Raw genomic sequence first — 21,537 nt, 5'->3', positions numbered from 1 at the left:
GATGTCGGCATGCTTCAATTTTTTTACTAGAATGAAGCTGATGAAGCTAGAGAGGTAAAGTGGGTTGGTGGATGTTTCAAGATAAAAAGGGATGGGTTGAGGAATGCAGTTTTTTATGTTGTTATGGACGAAACCAGCAACAAAACATACTATATAGACTATCCAACCAAAAAGAAAATACACATTAACTCAATCCATATGAACGATATATATAATTTACTATTCATCACATGTGGTTAAAATAATTATTTTCATATTGGTGGAAATAAAAATGATTATAAAAGTTAAACACAAATTTGCATCTTCACGCGCTGCATATATACACCTGATTTTTAATCCCATCCGGATCGGATTTCTTCCAAAGTTATAAACCGCTTTTGGATGAAAACTTTTCTTGGGAAACATATGATATTCTGAATATATACTTGTAAGTCATATCAACAACTTTATAAAGAAGTAGCGGATAAAAAACACATTTTCCTTTTAAACTAGAATTATAGGATGTGGATCTCTATATAATATGAGAAAGTTTGGATCTTTGCATCCCCTCCTTTGCTGTGCATGTATAGTGGTCGGCGTTACTTAATTTTTTGCAACCCCACATGTGCTTAGCTCTCACTCCAATCACTATAAAAGACGTGATCCCAATTCCCACCCTTCACTTAAACCACTACCCACAAATCTTTGTGGCGATGGAGGCCCAGTATTCTAATAACAAAACACCCATCTTGTTTGTAATCATTTTAGCCACCTCGGCAATAGGCCAAGGTACACGAGTTGGATTCTACCGGACCACATGCCCAAGGGCAGAAATCATCGTGCAGTCTGTGGTCCAGTCATTCGTCAACTCCAACACCACAATTGCACCTGGTTTATTAAGAATGTTCTTCCATGATTGCTTTGTCCGTGGCTGTGATGCATCTATCCTGTTAGATGGGTCTTATGGTGAAAAAACTGCACCTCCTAATAACCGATTGAGAGGCTTTGAAGTCATCGATGCAGCAAAGTCCCAACTCGAAACCATCTGTCCGGGGGTGGTCTCCTGTGCTGACATTCTTGCCCTCGCTGCTCGTGATTCTGTGGTGCAAGTAACTAATTCCTACCTTTGATGCTTATTTTATTTCAACCATTATGGAGTTGACAAAACATATATTTTGGATAAGTTAATGAATTCTTACACATCTATCATCAGTAGAAAACCTACACAACGTTGTTAAATTGTGAATAAACATTTAAGGATGCAACAATGGAACAATAAGCTGTATCTACCTTGGTTAAAACTTGTAATTAATCCATTTTTTTTCAATATTTTCCAGAGTGGGGGATTCTGGTGGGAAGTGCGTACAGGTCGCAGAGATGGATTAGTTTCGCGGAAATCAGATGCTACAAACTTGCCTGGTAGAAAGGACTCCATTGAAGTTCAAATTAAAAAGTTCGCTGAGAAAGGACTTAACATTCAAGATCTAGTAACCCTTACTGGTAAGTTGAGTACAAAACATACTACAACAGTATATGGTCATAACATAACAAATGGAACTGACCTAGTAATTAAAAAATCCATGGATGTGTTTATGGGTTTCCATGATCACCCAGGAGGGCATACGATTGGAACAGCAGCCTGTGAATTATTCTGTTACAGGTTATACAATTTCAATAGCACCAATGGACCCGATCCAGCTATCAACCAAACGTTCCTTCCCCATCTTAGAAGTCTGTGTCCAGAGGGTGGCGATGATGCAAACCGCGTCGACCTAGATACAGGCAGTGTACACAAATTTGACATTTCATACTATGAAAACCTAAAGAACGGGAGGGGAATACTTGAATCAGACTCACAGCTATGGAATGACCCACGAACGCAAAGGTTTGTGGAATGGTTTCTTGGAGGGAGTAGAGAGCAACAATCAAAATTCAGTGTCGAGTTCGGGAAATCTATGGTGAGGTTGGGTGATGTTGGGGTGAAGACTGGGGATGAGGGAGAGATTCGTAGGGTCTGTTACGCAATTAATTGATCATTGATGGATGCGCCGATTAAATCAACATGTGTTGTATAGACATGTCATATGTTGATTTTAGTATTTCATTGAATTACGAGAACTTCTTTCGTAGGGTTGGATTTCATTGCATGTGAACACGCTATATATAGCATGGATATACGATAATAACCTTTTGTACTTTTAGGAATAAGAGTTGGACCTCCTCAATTAAGATACTCGATGGGGCTAGCTATTTGAGTATTGGTAATTAAGCAATTGTAATAGATGAAAAAAGTAATATTGGAATTCTGTTTCAGCTATCCACGAGATTAATGACCATATTATGGGGTCATATATACTCGTCTGACCCTCATTTCATCTCTTATACAAAGAAACCACCATCTTGGCAATTACAGGCTAGGAAATTGCAAGTTTGCTTTTCATATATTAAGCTTATTAATCAGGAAGAACAAGATTGTAAAATTACGTGAACAATGTTCTCATATAATTAAAAAGTATATATGTTTACATTATCTATGTTTACATTATCTCCGGTACACAAGCACTCACTTGAACCGGAACAGAAGAGTAAAACAACCCAGAAGAAAGGCAGTACCTACTAGCAATGGGTCACAAAGACTTTCTCTGCACAGAACACATCAGATTATATCAAAAAAATCCATTTCCTTATAAAAAAAACTCATCTTTTTTTTTTTCGTTTAAATTTTTTTAGGCCATATTTTTTATCGAAAAAAAAACCGAGTATACCGTTGTTCTTGATTTTTCATCATCTTTCCATAGAGATCCATTATGATATATAAAACACGAAGTTTTTTTTCGAAAAAAACTCACTTCATTTTGTTAGTTTTTAATATTTAAGTTTATTTTTATCAAAAAAAACTAATTATACAAAAAAAATATTAATTTTTTGTACTCAATTAATAAACATTAACACCGACTAAAAAAAATAAAACTCGATCAATGTAGATTGACACTGTGAATCTAAACTATAAATATTTTAATTTTTAAGATTAACAATGTGAAAAAGCTCGATCAGTTCAGATTTACATTGTGAATCCAACTTGCTATTACGCACACTATGTGTAACAACGTGAATTTCCAAAACAAATTTAAAAAAAAAAACATAATTTCATTCATAAGAAATATCAAAATCCAATGTGACATATGTCCACCAAATAAAACAATCCCAAGACCTCAAATACATAAGACTCCATCAATGTGTACAGATCATGTCAGCACCTTCCCACGATCCTCGCTTGTACCTGAAACACATATCACATAAACGGTAAGCATAAATGTTTAGTTAGTTCCCCAAAATACCACATTCGCACATACGCTACTCAATGCTATAGCTCTACAAGACCTTCCGGTCCATGTGTCTCAGGGGACTTCCGTCCCATAGTCCTGGTACACCTTCCGGTCCCACTTCTCTGACCTTCCGGTTCGTACCGTCTTGACCTTCTGGCCCATACACTGTCGACCTTCCGGTCCATGTCATAATACTCATAACATAACATAGCACAAGCATATCATATAACAGCATGCATCACATACTCATCATAGCACATAGACCTTCCGATCACACATAATTACCACTCTCGGTAAAGTATAGTGAGAAGACTCACCTCGTACGATGTCGGATAACCTCTCGTGCTTGATAACCCGACCTAGCCTCCTCTTATCAACATAATAACATCTCTAATCAATACTGTCTCTTGTCCTCATTTCTAAAGAATGGGTAGAAGACCATTCTATCCCTCCCCGACCTCTCTTGAACCAGCTTGACCAAACCCTAAGGTCAAATGAAGTTAACCCTAGTCAACGGTCAAACTTTGACCAAACTCGTCGAGTGCACTCGTATGACTCGGCGAGTCCATGTGTGTCCTCTTAATCCTCATAAATCCTCACTTGACTCGTCGAGTTAACCTTTCACTCGATGGGTTACCACCGGTCACGAATCGTGGGGCAACCTGACTCGACTCGTCGAGTCCCCTTATGGACTCGATGAGTTCCATCCATGGCAACACTCAAAAGACCTTTTGAGGTCAAATTTGCTTCTCTAACCTATAGATCTAACCTTCCAATACATAATAATCACGTAGATGCCCAACCTTTACACTCATGCACACTCATAGGGCTTCTTTTGGTGAAATAGCTTCTAAAATGGCAACCTAGGTTCATATCTCCAAAGGAATAGCATAACACATCATAGATAGGACTTTGTGGACCTCTTAAGGTCCAGATCTAAGAAGAAGTCCACCTTAGGAACTCATATGCTTCGAATCCAATCTAAAGAAGGCATAAGAATGTTGGATTAATGTCTAAGTCCATAACTATATTTGGTATGTACTTGACCCGACCCGGCATGGTCCATTTGGGTTGCACTTCACCGAAAGAATTTATATGGATAATCTTTTGAGAATAGTATGTTTATGATTAATATTAATATATTATAAGTTCTAATATATTAATATGGAATCATATTATTTAATTAGTATTGATCAATAATTAATTTATAATTAATTAGGTGATCAAAAGGAACTAATTAAATATGGACTCTTATATATATGGAATGGGCCAAGTTCATTTAGGTTGGGCTAAGCTTTCATGGATAGTCCATGGAGTGTTTAACCCATGGATCCTAGGAAATGAAAGGTCATGGGTATTAGGGTTTAACCCTAATCCTCCACACTATATAAAGATGTCCTTGGTTGGTGAAATTGGATTTAGTGTGGTACACTAAGAAGGGCTAGCCAATTTCACTAGAGAGAACCAAGTATCCATATTCTATAAAGTCTTCCAAGGTGTTTTGGTGATTTGTGATTCCATTTGAGGCTTCCACACTATTGTGGCTAAGCTCTTAAAGCTTGAAGACATCAAGCTACATCGAAAGGTATGTCATCTAACTAGTACTTTGTAGTATAAGAACTTCATAATATGCTAGTTAGGATTAAAGCCTTGGAAAGTTCTTATTTGCATGTATTATAGAGAAAACATAGATCCAAGGTTTATAGGGTTGCATGTACACCATAGGAGTGTTAGAATGCTCAAAACCCATCAGTGGTATCAGAGCCTAGGCTTGTTTTCTTGTTATACTTGCAAAACTGTTTAAAAATCGAAATTGTTGTTGTCTGATCATCAGACTCGACGAGTCCATGCCTAAAAAGTGATCAAATCGATCCAACTCGCCGAGTTGGACCCCCAGCCAGCATAAATTCGACTTTTTTGGCTGGAATTGGACTAGGAACATTACCCTAAGATGTTTTTGAACTTATAAACTTGTTTTTGATGTGGTAATTTTCATGCTAATCCAATTTCAAAGATAATTGTCAATAGATTCATGTTTTGTATTAGTTTAAGGTTTAGACTAATTACATGAAAAAGTTTGATTTGAATTATCTTGTTCTTATGAGTTGCTTAGATTAATAGAAAAGTTGAGTGAAATAGTTGTTTTCAATCCAAATTAATCTACGAGTTGATTCTAAAATGTGTTTTTGTAACTTGTCCTCAAGTTATATGAAAAGTCACATTTAAGTTTCATAAAACTCATAAAAGTTGGCAAAGGTTACAAAAATGAAGAGTCTAGTTCTAATTAAAAGGTGTTATGACTCCATAATTTGTCCTCAAGTTATGGAGGACCAAGAGTCTCTTCATTAATTCCATAAGTTATAAAATAAAGAAAAGTTAATTCTTTTATTAGTTTAAAGTCTTCCATAACTTGTCCTCAAATTATGGAACTTGAAGAGTTTTTGGATTAAAACTACTTTAAACACATAAGTTATGGAATTAATTAGTTTTGAATAGTTTCAAAACTTTCCCTCAAGTTTTGGAATTTGAAAAGTTTTCACTTATGAATACTTTAATTCCAAGTTAGCCCTTAGAATTTTAAAGAGTTAAAATTCAACCCTTATACTTTATAATATTATAAGTTAATAATATATATATATATATATATATATATATATATATATATATATATATATATATATATATATATATATATATATATATATATATATATAAAATTAAAGTCAGTCTTACCGCTAGTACGCCTCATTCACGAAGTCGGTCTATAAGGTGGGTATAAGGTTGTTGCCTATTAAATGGCAACTTAATGGGTGTCCACTCTCACCCACCGCTTGCTTGACTGGTGGAGGGTCGTTAGCCGAACGGGTTTGACAGGACTATAATTCTCCCTTCATTAAAAGTATTAAGGATAAATACTAAATAACTAAACTCTTAACAATTCCCAATCTTAGTTACTTAGGAAAATGTGAATAAGGTGCTAATCCATGAAATTACACTTTGCACTTTGTTTAAGTCAGTTAATGGAGCGTGTGTGGTTAACCGGCACACTAACTCGTATTTAACAAGGTAGGCAAAGGGTAACTTAATGTTTATCATAGTATCGATGGAGCGTGTATGGTTAACCGGCACATCGATTGAGGGGTAAACACTTAAGGGTACCAAGTAATTTGCATGGTTACTTCACACCTTGTTTTGTGATTCTCAGCATCCCAATCACAAAACCTGAAGGGCACACTCGAGATTGAAACATGTCATTGAACAGTTCAATGAATCTCAAAAGATCTAGGAGTTTCAAAACCAATTAAAACCTAATAATACATTTCGTTTATCTTGGTGGAAATTGGTGAATCGTCATTCACCTACCTTCAAATATTTTATAGCTTGGATTACGGCATCCCTCTTCTAAGTTATAAAATAGTTTGTTGGGTCCTAGCCTTAATATTTCATATTGGGTGTCATATTAAGGACTTCAGATCAACTATCTTGAATATCTCCCAAAAGATGTCTGGTTTAGACATTTATGATCTTCCCAAATCTCTTGAAACAAACTTTCCTAAATGAAGATGATGTCCCTTGGAAATCATACTTCATTCACCTCCTCCAATTATTCTCCCCAACCCACAAGTTCTTGAAAATTTTATAGTCACTCAAGCCTTATTGGCAAGGCAAGGTCTAGGTGTGGTCACATCTTGGAGATGTAGTCACATATTGACAAACCGGGAGAGTTGGGTGTCAAAATCTTGAGAAAGTTGGTGGTTCAATCACTTTCTAAGTCACATAGTGAGTTCCTTTGGGACACCTATGAAACAGACTATGACAAGACCCTTAATGATCTTATCTATTTGTTAAGATCAACTTCCTTAAAACTTGATGGACATTGACAATAGTGACACAGGAAATCCAGGAAAGCATTCTCTTCCCAATGGAAAAGGGATCGGCCATAGTCAACTCGGTTGACCAAATGGTAAAGAGGAAAGCTAAGTCTGTGATAGTCCCTTGTACCATTATCAAAGGGTCCATATGTTTATATTGCCAAAGAAAGGGACATTAGTTGCGAAGCTGCCAAATTTACCTAAGGATGTTAAAGTCAATAAGTTTGACTCTACTTCAGGTAAAGTCCACTATCTAACTCTACTAAGTTTCTAATCTGAGATTCTTGATACATGATGTGACTGGGTCACATTTTGAAGTTTTAAGAATCAAAGAATAGTAAAGAAACTTAAAGAAAGAATATGCTGAATCTGATCGCGTAGATGGATTTCTATCGCGTAGCTTGAAGATCGGATTCTTGAGCTACTTCTTAGAAGTTATGAGATATTGCTTAGGAATAGATAACAACAAGTTTTCATATGGATTGTAAGGATAAGTTTTTCCGCATAGTTTTAAAATAAAAGAAAAATTTTGATTTTATTTATTTTAAAATATCCTTACAATGGCATTTGAGGAAAAATTGTTGCTTATATGATTCCATTAATAGCAAGAGTGGAAATATGAAATTGATTCTTTCATTTGTGGTAATGTATAAATTTACAAAATAAGGAAAAATTCTCATCACCCAAGTCTCAGTTGGATAGAAACTTGGAATCATGCAAGTTGTATAGCATGATGAATGAGAACTTTCAAGTATTGGAAATATAAGACTAATTACTTGGTCACATGGATGTGTGATTCAAGTAAAGGACTAAGGGATCGAGTACACATTCTTGTGCACTGATTAAGTCCACCACAAAAGATTGATAAGACTATTCGTCATAGTTTACTAAAGCTCAGTAAATACGATTATACTTACAAGCTTAAGTGTAACTCTAAGACATTGGAAAAGGTTCCAATGTATGGCAGAGCGAATAAGAAGAATCAAATTAGGCAGAAGGATAGAAGTTTCTCAAATCTGAAAAGATGGGATAGTACTTTAGTATCTGTTTTGTGACCATCTTAATGATTAAGAAACCATAGCATAATTAGTTCTCTAAGGAAATCTTAGTGCATTCTTATGACTAAGAAGAGGGATCTTGAATTGTTGAAATGGTTAAATCAAGAAGACGAGTCATACTTCGTTCCGATACAAGTCTTAGAGTCATACTCCAAGATTGTATCTTGAGTGACATGTCTTAAAGATGGCTTAAAACACTTGTCAAATGTAAGAGTAAAAGTTTCCTACTCTTGTACATTTGAAATTGGTAAGTTGTGATGTTTTGGATAAAACAAAGACCAACTAAGGCCAATTGTGTGAAGTGTTTGTCTTGATTAGAATCAGCACTATCTCTTGGATGTTTGACAAGGGAGTCTTATAGGTCAAGAGGACAGTGGGAGTCCTAAAGGTCTTGAAAGTCTCAAGAACTAATCAAGAATAAAACCTGAAGTTCTTCACTAGCACACGACTTGAGGTTTATAACCTATCGTGTTGACATATTTTGTGCCCATTCCAGTTAAAGTTGGCTTTGCATATGAGTTCTTAGAGTTCTCAATTAGTTGCACAACAAATTGGAAGCAATGGCAGGCCCTTGAGCTGCCAGGTGGCAAGAAATTAAGATTGAGTTCAGTCCATATGAGTTTGGATTTGTCATTATCCTTGCCTTGTGACTATGGTTTTGACAATTCACATGGATAATAACACATAAACCATTAAATCTAAGTGTCATAAGGTTTCTCTCCGATTCATGAAAATGATGGTGAGGAAACACTTTCACTAAGTAGATTTTAGCTAGATAGCAATTGTGATATTTGCATTCTCAAAGTCGTTAGTGGAGCGTGTGTGGTTTACCGGCACACTAACCTGGACTTGTGAGAAGTGGCAAAAAGGTCTAACCATTATGATTACGGCATCCCTCTTCATAATTGTTTAGACACACAAGTATGCTATCTAAGGGAAGGTGTATGATTGTGATAAAGTTCTATCAAAACAATCTAGTATCAGAAATCTGAACTTTGGTAAGAAAGTCAGCTGATTTCTGAGTACATGTCAAAGCTACTGGGAGCATAAGTGTTATGCTAATAATCATCATGTTAGTGGGAGCATGATAATTATGATAAGTATTGCAAGTTAGCAATGTTAATTATAGAAAACAAAAAGTTTCAATTGGGAAAGAGTTGTTTCGCTATAATTAAGGGAGAGGAAATTATACATCATCTCAAATCTATAAGCTTAGATCGTGAGGTTTTAATCATTTAGTCATGTATATATATGAATTTCATGTTGGAATGCTCAACATAAGGAAATTATGTATATGGGTCCATTATTTGCGTTCTAAAATTCTATTATGATTACGGCATCCCTTTTCATAATCTGAATTATGAGAACTTGGCAAATAGAAATGGAAATGTTATAGCAAAAGACTGGTTTAGTCTTTATTTTGAGACATCATGAGTCGTGTCCCATATGCTTCGGATATAGGATCGATTACATGTGTTATATTCATCCATTCTAAAATTTTCCAAATGCCTGGGGCATTAAGAAGGGAAAAGGTTTAGAACTGGATATGACTAAAAGGATTAAACAATTGTCGAGGACAATCTAAGGTTTACCAAAGATTGGTTGCTCAAGGACAGTCGAAAGTATAGTGATAATTCTGGAAGGACCATATTGACATAATCTGTAAGGAGGCAACTCTTGTTCAGAAGTGATAGTCAAAATGGAATATGGAAATGTTTCAAAGTTAGAAATTATTCAATCTGTGTAAGATTAGGAAACCTAATGCAAGAAGGATGTTTCCAAGGAGCTGATCTCCTTTGGAATACTCTGTAATGATTGTTGTCAAGTCTTTCTGACTTCGTGCATAATCATTACAAGAGTATCAATGCATATAAGTTTAGAATCTAACAGATTTCAGTAAATCACATGAATTTGGAATTCTTGCATTTGCAGTAAGGATTTGGGTCTGTGAAAAGAGAATCATTGAAGTTATGTTCAATGGATCTAGTTCACAAAGTAAAGATCATAGACAAACATAGTATGCATACTTGGTGTATGGCATGACTAGTGTTTAGAAAACATAGTGTACATGCTTGGAGCATGGGACAATTATTGTTTTAAATTCAGGAATAAAGTTGATAGCTGAAACAGTATACAATGAATAATGTGTAATCATATGGTGATAAATAAAAGGTGTTTTATTTATGTTTGTTGGGTCATATTTTGTGTTGCGTCTATTGGGCTCGTTAGTTAGTCTAATATGTCTCTCCGGTATGGGCCTGTCCATCTGTGAGTTTAGTAGGGTTTAGTATATATAGATACTTGCATCCATCCTAGAACAAAAGAGACGATCAGTAACATTTAGAGGTTTATTTGTTTAGCAAAGTTATCGTTCTTGTTTTTGTAACCCTAAGTATCCTCTACAGCGGAAGTTCTTAGTCGAGCTCTGCTGATGATTGAGTAATCTAATCATTCGACACATCTTGATTCATTATTGGGTTATTTACTGTTTTTATATTCATCGCTTACCTGTTACATAGATCTAATCGATCATCAAGTTAATTAATAACTTATCAATTGGTATCAGAGCGGGAGGCTATGTAATTCATACACATCTTTTCTGTGAAAGAGTTTGCGATTAGGGTTATTCCGCATTAACTAATATTTATTGAGCCGCCATTCCATAATTGACGTAACTCAGTATTTATTTGGTTTGCCCTAATATTATTCATTACAAGTCTGATCTTTCAAACAGGTTAAACGATCAAGCATGGACGAGTCACAATCAAATCCCATCAATATCTCAAACAGCATCGGATCAACGACGAAGATTCCTATTCTTTACACTCAGGATTATGAAGTCTGGGCACGTCACTTCGAAGATTATGTCATTGGATCGGAAGACAATGGATACCTTATTTGGGAAGCAATAGTTTTTGGACCATTTGCTCATTCTGCAACGTCAAAAATCATTAAAACTCAGAAAGAGTACAATGATCTGTTAAAAGACGTAAATGATGTTGCTCAAGACGAAAAGGAAAATTTTCAGTGCAACATTAAAGCATTGAGACTGATTCGATTCACTCTTCAATCCGATACGTTCAGGTTAGTGAGTTCATGCAGCACTGCTAAAGAAATCTGGGATAGGCTGCGAGAGTTATATTCCACAGATGAAGATCTGGAGCATTCCATTCAGACTTTACTCTTATCAGAGTTTGGCGAATTTAAGCAGAATCCCGATGAAACTGTTACTCAGACGTTCGATCGCTTCAATCATCTTCTTAGTATGATGATCAAACACGATATAGAAAGGAAGCTGATTGAACAAAAGGTTACCTTTTTGAATGGTCTTAGATCTGAGTGGAGAGCAGTTGTGTCCACTGTTAAAGCTCATGAGCAATTCAAATCTTATTCTTTGGCAAAGCTAGTAGGGATTCTGAAATCCCAAGAAAAGATAGTCTTACAAGAGAAAAGTGTGGTTTCAAGCTTGGGATCCTTGGCTCTTCTGTCCAAAAGCAAAAGTGTAGTAGAGGATGAAGATCTCAACTTAGAAGATTGTGATCTTACATCTGAAGATTATGCAATGATGGTGTCAAATCCAAAGAGGTTCATTAAGAAAAGATTCCCTACAAATAAGAATCGGAATTGGCAGGGAAGCTATAGTTCTAAAAAGGTGAGGGATGAACCGAAGGCAGAAGAACCAAAGAAAGAGCCGAAAGCTGAAGGAGATTCTGGTGTGAACTGCTACTACTGTGGAGGAAAGAACCACTATGCCAAAGACTGTGTCTTGAAGAAAATGGCAGAGAAGGACGAGGAAAATGATGAAGAGGCTGTGCTGATGAAAAAGCTGGAAGATATCAAGAGAAAGAAAGCTACTGCTAACCCTTCAATGAATGCTTTAATTATGCAGGGTTCGGCAACGAATGATGAGTTCGGTGGTGTACAGGTCTGGTCAACTGACGCAGAGGATGATGAAGTCAGGAAGCCATCTCATGGAAAGCCGTATGTTGCTAGAGGTGAAGAAAGCAGTGGGAAGTGCTTGATGGTGATGGATGTATCTCAAATGAGGGGATACAATACAGACGGTGGGAATGAAGAAACGAAGGAGCGAGAGGACTTATGCTTCACAGCAAAACCTCTCAGTGTGCAATTCAATGAGCTTGATGAATTAATCAAGAAGGTACATTCCATTTTTATTTCATATAAAGTCCCACAAAACTCATATGAAAAAGAATTGAAAAGCTTAAACTCAAGAATCTCAAATCTAGATAGCAGTTTAACTCAAACACGGGTCACCAATTCTAACCTAACTGACCAAATAAGCAGGGTATCATCAAAGAGTGAGGAACGGAGGATGTGGATAGAGCTGAAGGAGTTAGAGCTGATTAAATCCAAAGACGAAAACATTTATTTACAAAGAGACAATTTGAAACTTTTGAAACAAAGAAATGTGTTCTGTTTAATTGCTAAGCGTCTTTATTCTAACATCACTCAACTTTATTTGAACTGTCAAATAGGACAGAAAATTCATCGCATGATTTTGCCATTCCTTGAATTCAAGGAGGATAAAATCGACGCTGAAGCATATAATTGCGAAAGTGTAGTTTCGTCTGATGATGTGAATCCAACCTACATGTATGGTCAAGACAAAATTGAATCTTTCATAAAATCCAAGGACCATAAGGACATGCTGAAAAACCTTTTGGATGAAAATGATAAACTGAAACTAAGGACCGAAACCATACAAAAATTTGACTCATTGAATGCCAACTTGAGCTCAGAAAATAAAATAGATGTTGGAAATGCGTCTGAGCTTAATGAGGATGATGATATGAGTGAAATTTCTGTAGAGGATGAAGTTGACTGTTCTGAGTTTATCAAGAGCGAACCTGAAAACCACACAAATCTTATTTCTGAAAATTCTGTGGAGTTTGCTCGTTTGCCCCAAAATAAGTCCCCGATTCTAGAAGAAAAGGCTGTTGTGTACCAAAAGGTGAGAACAACACCAAATCAGGTATATAAGGTCACAGGAGTAACCGAACATCAGACAGCCGAACTCACAGCCATTGTAGACGAAGATAATGCAGATGGTTGTGATGAGTTCTTCTGGTCTGCTCCTATAGATAATGCAGACGAAATTGTTGGTCTGTCAGAACGGACTTCATGGAAAACCAAAGCCAGATATGTGCCGGAGCCGCTAAACAAGCCTGATAACTTCGACGTGCCAAGTACTAGTGGTACAAAAGAAGTTCCTGTAGAAGAAGTCACTCCTTTGAGCGAAACATCATCAGTTCAAAGTGAACCGGCTGGCAAAAAGCAAAAGCAAAAAGCCAACATCCACCGACAGCCGAAGCAAGTAAAGGATCAGAAGCAGAAAAGGAATCTGAGATACAAGAAGAATCTCTCGGAACGAAAACAGTTTTGGCGATCTCAAAACGCCCAAAGGAATAACAACCAAAGGGAAAGGTTCGGTTCAGAGAACATACAACTGAAAGGACAGGTTCGGTTCTGAAAGGAATAACAACCAAAGGGAAAGGTTCGGTTCAGAGAACACCAGCTACCGAAAGCATAGGTTCGGTTCTGAGAGCAAAAGCAATCAAGGTTCAAGGTTCGGTCCCACTAATGACTAAAAACAAAAGGGGAACCTAGAACCTCTAGTCAAGAAAACTTATCAGTCTAACTTCTCTCGTTCTAATTCTTCTCAACCCCATTCTAAATCCAATTCTGTTCAAACTCAAAATCCAAAACATTCAGCAGATTTGAAAGGAAAATCGAAGGTTTTCTCAGTCAAGAATGCTCAAAAGCATGCCAAGACCCAAACGTCAAATCCTAAACCCAAACCGTCTGTAACAAATCCCAACAAAATTAAAGTTTTCACCATTAAAAAGAAAGATGAAACAACTTTAATAAAAAGAACATATCTTGTTGACATCTCTCTTGCTATTCCTGTTCCTGTGAAAGGCTCACGTGGACCCAAGAAACTTTGGGTTCCTAAATCTGCTTGATTTTTGCAGGTTATCAGTGACGAGCAGTTCGACGAAGAATGGTATATTGACAGTGGCTGCTCACGTCACATGACAGGGAGGAAGGAAGAGCCGAGGGAATTTCGATCTCTTCCAAATGGCGGGAATGTCAAATTCGGGAACAACTCATATGGCACAATAAAAGGTTATGGGATGATTACAAATGGAGACTTCACGATTAGAAAATTTGCATATGTTGAAGGACTACAGCATAACCTCATCAGTGTATCTCAACTTGTTGGAGGTACCGGTCTTAAAGTTTCATTTGATGATGAGGGTTTGCAAATAATAGAGAAGAAAACAAAAAGAGTGATTCTCAAATCAGAGCACAAAGGCGAAATGTTTCCTCTCAATCTTAAACCTATCAAAGGAAATCCAGCTATCTGTCTATTATCCAAAGCACATTCTGACGATAGCTGGCTGTGGCACTGAAGGCTCTCCCATCTCAATTTCAAAGATATCAACAAACTTGTCACGGGAGGTCATGTTCTGGGTCTTCCATTGCTCAAGTTCGATCGAGAACATTTGTGTGATGCGTATGAAATGGGGAAGTGGAGTCGTCAAAGTCACCCATCCATCATAAACACTAAAGTCATTGAACCACTTGAGTTGATTCACATTGACTTGTGTGGTCCATCGTCTATCGAAAGCATTGGTGGTAGCAAGTATATTCTTGTTATTGTTGATCACTTTTCACGTTTTACATGGGTGTTCTTTCTGAAGCACAAATCTGAGGCAACTCTCAAGCTAAAGATGTTTATCAAGCAGGTCGAAGTGCAGCTGAGGAAAGTCGTTAGCAACATTAGAAGCGACAATGGGCTGGAGTTCAAAAATAAAGAATTTGAAGACTTTTTAGTAGAAAAAGGGACCAGTCACAACTTATCAGCTCCTTACACCCCTCAACAAAACGGGATTGTCGAAAGACGAAACCGATCTTTGTGTGAGGCAGCACGAACTATGCTAAGTTTCGCTTCTCTACCTCTATATTTCTGGGCTGATGCTATTGCTGCAACATATTTTACGCAGAACAGGTCCTATCTCAATAAGCGTTTCACTCTTACTCCTTATGAGATCATCAATAACAGAAAGCCAAACGTCAAATTCTTCCACGTATTCAGCTCACGATGCTTTATCTTCAATTCTAAATTACATCGTAACAAGTTCGACGTAAAAGCCGATGAAGGGATTTTTCTGGGATATTCTCTCACTTCGAAAGCATACAGGGTTTTAAACAAGCGTTCGAGGAAAATTGAAGAAACGTATTATGTGACTTTCGATGACAGTTATGTCAAGAAGCTGAAGGCCATGGAAGAAATAGTTGGAGAAATCTTTTCTCAAACAGGCCAAGTCACAATCTCGATTGCAAATTTGTTTGAGCAGTTTATGGAGTTGTTCGATGAACCGGAGAAGGTTACTCTCTTAGAAGCCAATGCAGCAGATAACAAAGTTGATCATCTGAAGCATATCGTCGATGACGCTGCCAAACGACTGGGTGAAGGAGAATCAGTTCTAGCTGAACCTTCTCAGCACGGTGCTTCAGTTGAGGGGGAGAATCCATCTTCATCAAAACTGCCAAGTTCACAGGTTGAGGGGGAGAACTCTTTTTCATCTGCACCCGAAAGTACTGTAGCTCCCGAAAGCTCTACTGCACCCGAAGGTACTGTTGCTACCAAAAGCCCAAATGCTCCCGAAACTCCAGTAGCACCAGAAAGTCAAGATACCCCTGAAAGCTCATCAATCGAGGGGGAGAATGTCGATATGTTTTATGATGATGACAGTCAATCTGAATTAGAAGAGATGGTAAATGCTGAATTGGATCCATCCTATGATCCGAATTACCCTCCTCTTGTCAAATGGACCAGAGATCATCCTGTTTCATAGGTAGTGGGAAATGTCTCTGAAAAGGTCCTGACCCGATCTCAACTGAAGGCAAAGCAAGCATCTCTGTTCTCAAAAGTAGAGTTCTGCATGTTTAACTCTTTCGTCTCAAAAGTTGAACCGAAGACAGTAAATACTGCTCTTGATCACTCTGATTGGGTTCAAGCTATGCAAGACGAACTTAATGAGTTCGAAAGAAATAAAGTTTGGCGCCTCATTCCAACTCCTCAAGATGCCTCGGTTGTTGGTCTCAAATGGGTCTTTAGGAATAAAATGGACAAGGAAGGCAATGTAATAAGAAACAAGGCTCGACTAGTGGTGAAAGGATACTGCCAGAAGGAAGGAATCGATTATGAAGAAACTTTTGCTCCTGTAGCTAGGCTGGAATCTGTTCGAATATTTCTTGCCTACGCTGCACACAAGAACTTTGAGGTCTACCAAATGGACGTAAAGTGCGCATTTCTAAATGGAGAAATCGAAGAAACAGTGTATGTGGAACAACCTCCGGGATTCGTGAATGAAAAGTACCCCAATCACTGCTATATTCTGGACAAAGCGATTTATGGACTGAAACAAGCACCTAGGGCCTGGTATGAAACGCTAACTAAGTTTTTAAAGATGTCCAAATTCAAACAAGGTTCGGTTGACCCAACCTTCTTTCGTAAAAAGGAAGGTAACCACCTTGTGATTGTTCAAATCTATGTCGATGATATCATCTTTGGCTCAACGAATCCTAGCTTAACAACTGAATTCAGAAAGCTGATGGAGACTAAATTTGAAATGAGCTCAATGGGTCCAATTAACTTTTTCCTTGGTTTAAATATTAGACAGGGACCTGAAGGCATCTTTATTAATCAGGAAGCTTACACCAAAACTCTTCTTGCCAAATTTGGCATGATGGGAGATTCAAAGGTTAAAGTTCCAATGGTGTTCGGCACCAAGCTCACTCCATCCTTGGACAAGCCAGCAGTCGATATTACACTATATCGCCAGATGATCGGTTCTCTCATGTACCTTACTGCTAGCAGGCCTAATATAATGTTTTCTGTTTGCTACTGTGCTGGATTTCAGGCGAATCCTCGTGAACCTCATATGCTTGCAGTGAAGAACATTTTCCGGTATCTGAAACGAACTACCTCTCTTGGCTTATGGTATCCATCAAACTCAGGTTTTTTCGTTCAAGCCTACTCAGATGCAGACCTTGGAGGTTGTGGACTAGACAGGAAAAGCACCACTGGAGGCTGCCAATTCCTTGACGGGAAGTTGGTTAGCTGACACTCAAAGAAACATACTTGTGTATCTTTGTCTACCGCTGAAGCAGAATACATCGCAGCTGCCTACTGTACATCTCAAGTGATTTGGATCCAAAGCCAACTCTGGGACTATGGACCCAATATGAAAAAGATCCCACTATATTGCGACTCTGAAAGTGCAATTAGGATCTGTCATAACCCAGTGCAACATTCCAAGACAAAGCACATCGCACTGAGGTATCACTTCATTAAGGATCATGTGGAAGAAGGGAACGTCGAAATTCATTTTGTTCGAACCACTGATCAACTGACTGACATATTCACCAAAGCTCTTCCTGAAGCATCTTTTAACAAAATTCTACAAGGGCTTGGAATGATGGAATCAGAGTCAGTACCAAAAATTACCTCTCAAGATCAAAAGTAAGAAGCGATATAGACCGAACTTTCGGGTTCGGGTCTCTTGTATGCCGAAATAGACCGAACGCTCGGGTTCGGGTCTTGATCTGGTATGCCGAAATAGACCGAATGCTTGGGTTCGGTTGAATCATCTGATCTTTGCCTATCACTCAAAGGTGGTTTTCTTGGTTGTAAATCTTTTGTATTATTTTTCCAAACTTCATTTATCTTATTATCAAAGTTCTTTTCTTTTTTAAACTTATTTTTTCGGGAAACCGAAATGGACCGAACGTTCGGGTTCGGTTCCAAAATTTTTCTCACCTGAAATAGACCGAACGCTCGGGTTGGGTTCCAAAGTTTTCTCAACCGAACATTTTTTTTTGTATAATTTTTTTTTTGTTGTCTTTTTTTTTTATCAAAAATTCCAAAAACCAATTTTTTTTATTTATTTATGTCCTATTCAATTCGTAAATTCAAAAATTCCAAAAATATTTTTTTTTGACTCTTTTTTTTTTTTTTTTATGTCTCGTTTTGGGTAAATTATTTTACTAGCTAAGTGTCCCTAGAAGCATGCTGTTGTATGTGTCCAAAGCCTCATCTGATTCTGAATAATAACCTTACTGACTTGGTACAAACAAACCATGTCTTCCCAATTAGGCTGTCATAATTATTCTAATCATGAGCTACCTAACTCTCTTCTCACATGAGATAAGAGTTGTCTGCTTGGTCCCTATCTTATAGCAGAGGTACTTTGGTTTCTTTACACCACCTACATTACTTTTCTTCATCACACTCGCTTCACAAACGTAACCCTTGAGACTCTCAGACATTACCACTGAGGTTTATGGTTGCACAATTTCTGCGTTCATGATCTTAGCTTCGTGTCACTACGTGCCAAGTGAAACCCAAAATTCAATACCTATTATGCATTGACGGTGAACAATTAATTTGCTCTAGCTTTCACTAATGAATTGACGAACTTATCCATGGGAGTACAACATGAAATCTCTATTTTTCTTTTGAGTGATTCCTATGAAATTGTTAAATCCAATAACATTTCTTCCCTTGGGATCCAGTTTTAATTTTATTTTGAGATTTCACACATATATTAGTTTACCTTGCCAATTAAATTATCTCCAACCTACTTGTTCAACAGACTACATTGGTGTCACAAGTACTTCGTTCGATTACTATCTTATATCAAGATTAGGAATTCTGAATCGAAGCGAAAGCCACCCTCATAAGCCTAATTAAAAGAAGCCTTTCAACACTTCTTAATAAGTGTCTGATCGTTATTCAACAGGAAACCACACAAACACTTTAAAGTCTCTCTTGACTTTGAAGGAAGAGATTCGTGCCCGGGATCCACTGTTTCGTGTCTTTATTGACATCACATAATCCCTCAAAAGTGTTGCTTTATTTCTTTTTCTTTTACACACTCAGCATGAAAATCTTTTTGATTTTCCAAAATTCTGGTTTCATTAATTCTAAGGAATTTTACTTGAGTTGGCTGTTATCAAAAGTTGTAGTTAATATTGATCCACGTGGCGATTTAATTTTAAAGATGTCGTTTGATTCTAAAGGGATAAGATGACGAAATGATTTCAAACGGCGGGAGTCCAATCGATTTGATTTCAAACGGCGCAACAGGGAAACGCGTGAGAATAGGAACCGTTTCATCTCCAAACGGCGCCTGATGGGAAGGTGTGTAATTAGGGCTTGACATTCTTTCTCATGTGTGATCATCGGAAACCCCAACTGTCACGCGTCAGTCACCTCCGAAAAACCCTTCGTTTTTCAATCGAAGATTTGGGAAGATTTTTCTCTCTCCTTTACCCACAGTATAAAAGGCAATGTGATCCACCGTTTACCTCTTTACTGCAACAAAATTCGGGAGCGCAAGAAATCCTTAAACCTTTACTGTTCATCATCTCTCCCACTTTCATTCAACAATGTGGATTCTTCATCAGTTCACGCAACCTCTCACATCTTGCCCATTCGCCTACAGCAGAGTTTGATCATTGATCTCACTCCCCAGGTGTACGATGCGTTCATGTATCCCATTATTGAATGCCTGAAGTACTCCTCCATCGCTCCTGCTCTTACCAGGGTTGAAGCTGTTCCAATGGAGTTCCTGTCTCAAATTTTCGCCACCGCACACTACGACAACGTCGTCGACAGGATTTTCTTCGATGTCTTTGAGCACAAGGCGTCGATTTCAAAGCAGAGGTTTTGCTCGTTGTTAGGGTTTAACGCTGATTCTTCGAGGGTTAATCCGGAAACTATTCCTATGGGTCATCTGTTCAACATGTTCTACAACATGGGGTACACTGAGGTGCTCACTACTGTCACAAAATTCAAAAAGTCGTGCCTGCCCCCACAGTGGAATGGGATGTTCACTGTTCTTTTCAAGGGCTTATCAGAACGAAGTGTTGGATCCGATGGGGCTAGTCGTCTGCTCCTCTCCATCATGTACGGGATCTACAATGGCATCAACATGGACTACGGGTCAGTCCTATGGCAACAACTCATCCAGAGACTCTCTTCGACCTCCCGGCACTCAGAGATCTCATATGCCCGGTTCTGGACTATTGTCACGAAATGGGTGATGGACAAGTACCATGTCCCCATTGTCGCTGGTGCTCCAATGTCTTCGATTGGTACTTTCCATACCACGAAGATCATTGAGTCGGATGCTTCGAAATTTCCCTTCAACGGGTCTATCCCGGAAACGATGTATGGTGATGTTCCGACTGACAGCAGGATTATCAGAACATACAAAGAGTTCAAACGTTCTGGTCCGAGGGATCTTACTCCAGAGATGCTGAAATCAATCCATGATGTTGATAAACCTGCTGCTAGAGGCAAGAAGGCTGACAAGGGAAAACAGGTGGCAAAGGGGGCGAAAGGCCCATCTCCCAAGAAGAGGAAAAATACTAGAGTTGCTCAATTTCCACCGCAGAAGAGGAGAAAAACCCAACCGCGACGAAAGTTGATTATCGCTTCATCCTCAAGCGAATCTGAGGACGAGGGTTCTGATTCGGATGGATCTCAACGTGGCAACACTCCACCACCATCACCTACCCTAGAGATACATATTTCTACTTCTCCTATCTCTTCTCCACCCGTTACAATTCCTATTTCTATTCCCCCCATAACTTCCACCACTCAAATACCACCTACTTCTATCCCAATACCACCACCAATCTTTACCAAAACAACCACCACCACCACCACTGCAGATGTTAGAACCAACGTATCTGATACGGGGGTTCATACTGATGCACCAAAATCCACCTCAGCACCCGAACCCACACCAACAACCGAACACACCACCCAACCCAAACCTACCTTTACTACCGAACCTACAGTTTCATCACCACCATCTTCTCCTGCTCACGCATCAGAGGAAGAAGAACCACTCCTTGGCGGGGAGAATATGACTTTTGACTCGGTCTATTATAGTCCGTTTCAAGTACAGAGTGATGACGATGACGACGCTCCTGTCACCAAAAGGCATCTCAAGGAGCTACATGAACAAATTGACTTGCTCATCGCCTCCTCTTCTACTTCTCAGTCATCCATATCTGAAGCTGCAATTCAGAAAATTGTTGAGGCTTTTTCCAAAGCTCATCAAGTTTCCCTTGATTCCGCCACTGCCGCCATCGATGCCTCAACCAATGCCTGTCAGGCTGCGACCGAAAAAGTCGATAAACTATTTACTCATGCCTCTTCCCTGTTGAAATCTTTACAGGAAAGTGCTGAAGCCACCA

At 38.2% G+C, this 21,537-nt stretch overlaps 1 protein-coding gene across 2 annotated transcripts; it reads left to right on the top strand.

Annotated features, from left to right (window-relative positions):
* The first annotated feature begins 670 nt into the window (after positions 1–670).
* Positions 671–2,389, top strand: LOC111896407 (peroxidase N1). 2 transcript variants are annotated; one of them, XM_023892401.3, is made up of 3 exons: positions 673–1,088; positions 1,317–1,479; positions 1,594–2,389. In XM_023892401.3, the coding sequence occupies exons 1-3, from the start codon at positions 693–695 to the stop codon at positions 2,010–2,012; spliced, it is 978 nt and encodes a 325-aa protein (XP_023748169.2). In that variant the 5' UTR covers positions 673–692; the 3' UTR covers positions 2,013–2,389. The 2 variants fall into 2 exon arrangements, with proteins under 2 accessions (XP_052623334.1, XP_023748169.2); XM_052767374.1 differs by having other exon boundaries at positions 671–1,088; positions 1,317–2,389.
* Positions 2,390–21,537: the final 19,148 nt, after the last annotated feature.

Source organism: Lactuca sativa, chromosome 9, assembly GCF_002870075.4.
Source record: "Lactuca sativa cultivar Salinas chromosome 9, Lsat_Salinas_v11, whole genome shotgun sequence".
NCBI lineage: Eukaryota > Viridiplantae > Streptophyta > Magnoliopsida > Asterales > Asteraceae > Lactuca > Lactuca sativa.
The sequence above is the reverse complement of the archived record's forward strand: the minus strand, read 5'-3'. Positions and strand labels throughout refer to the sequence as shown.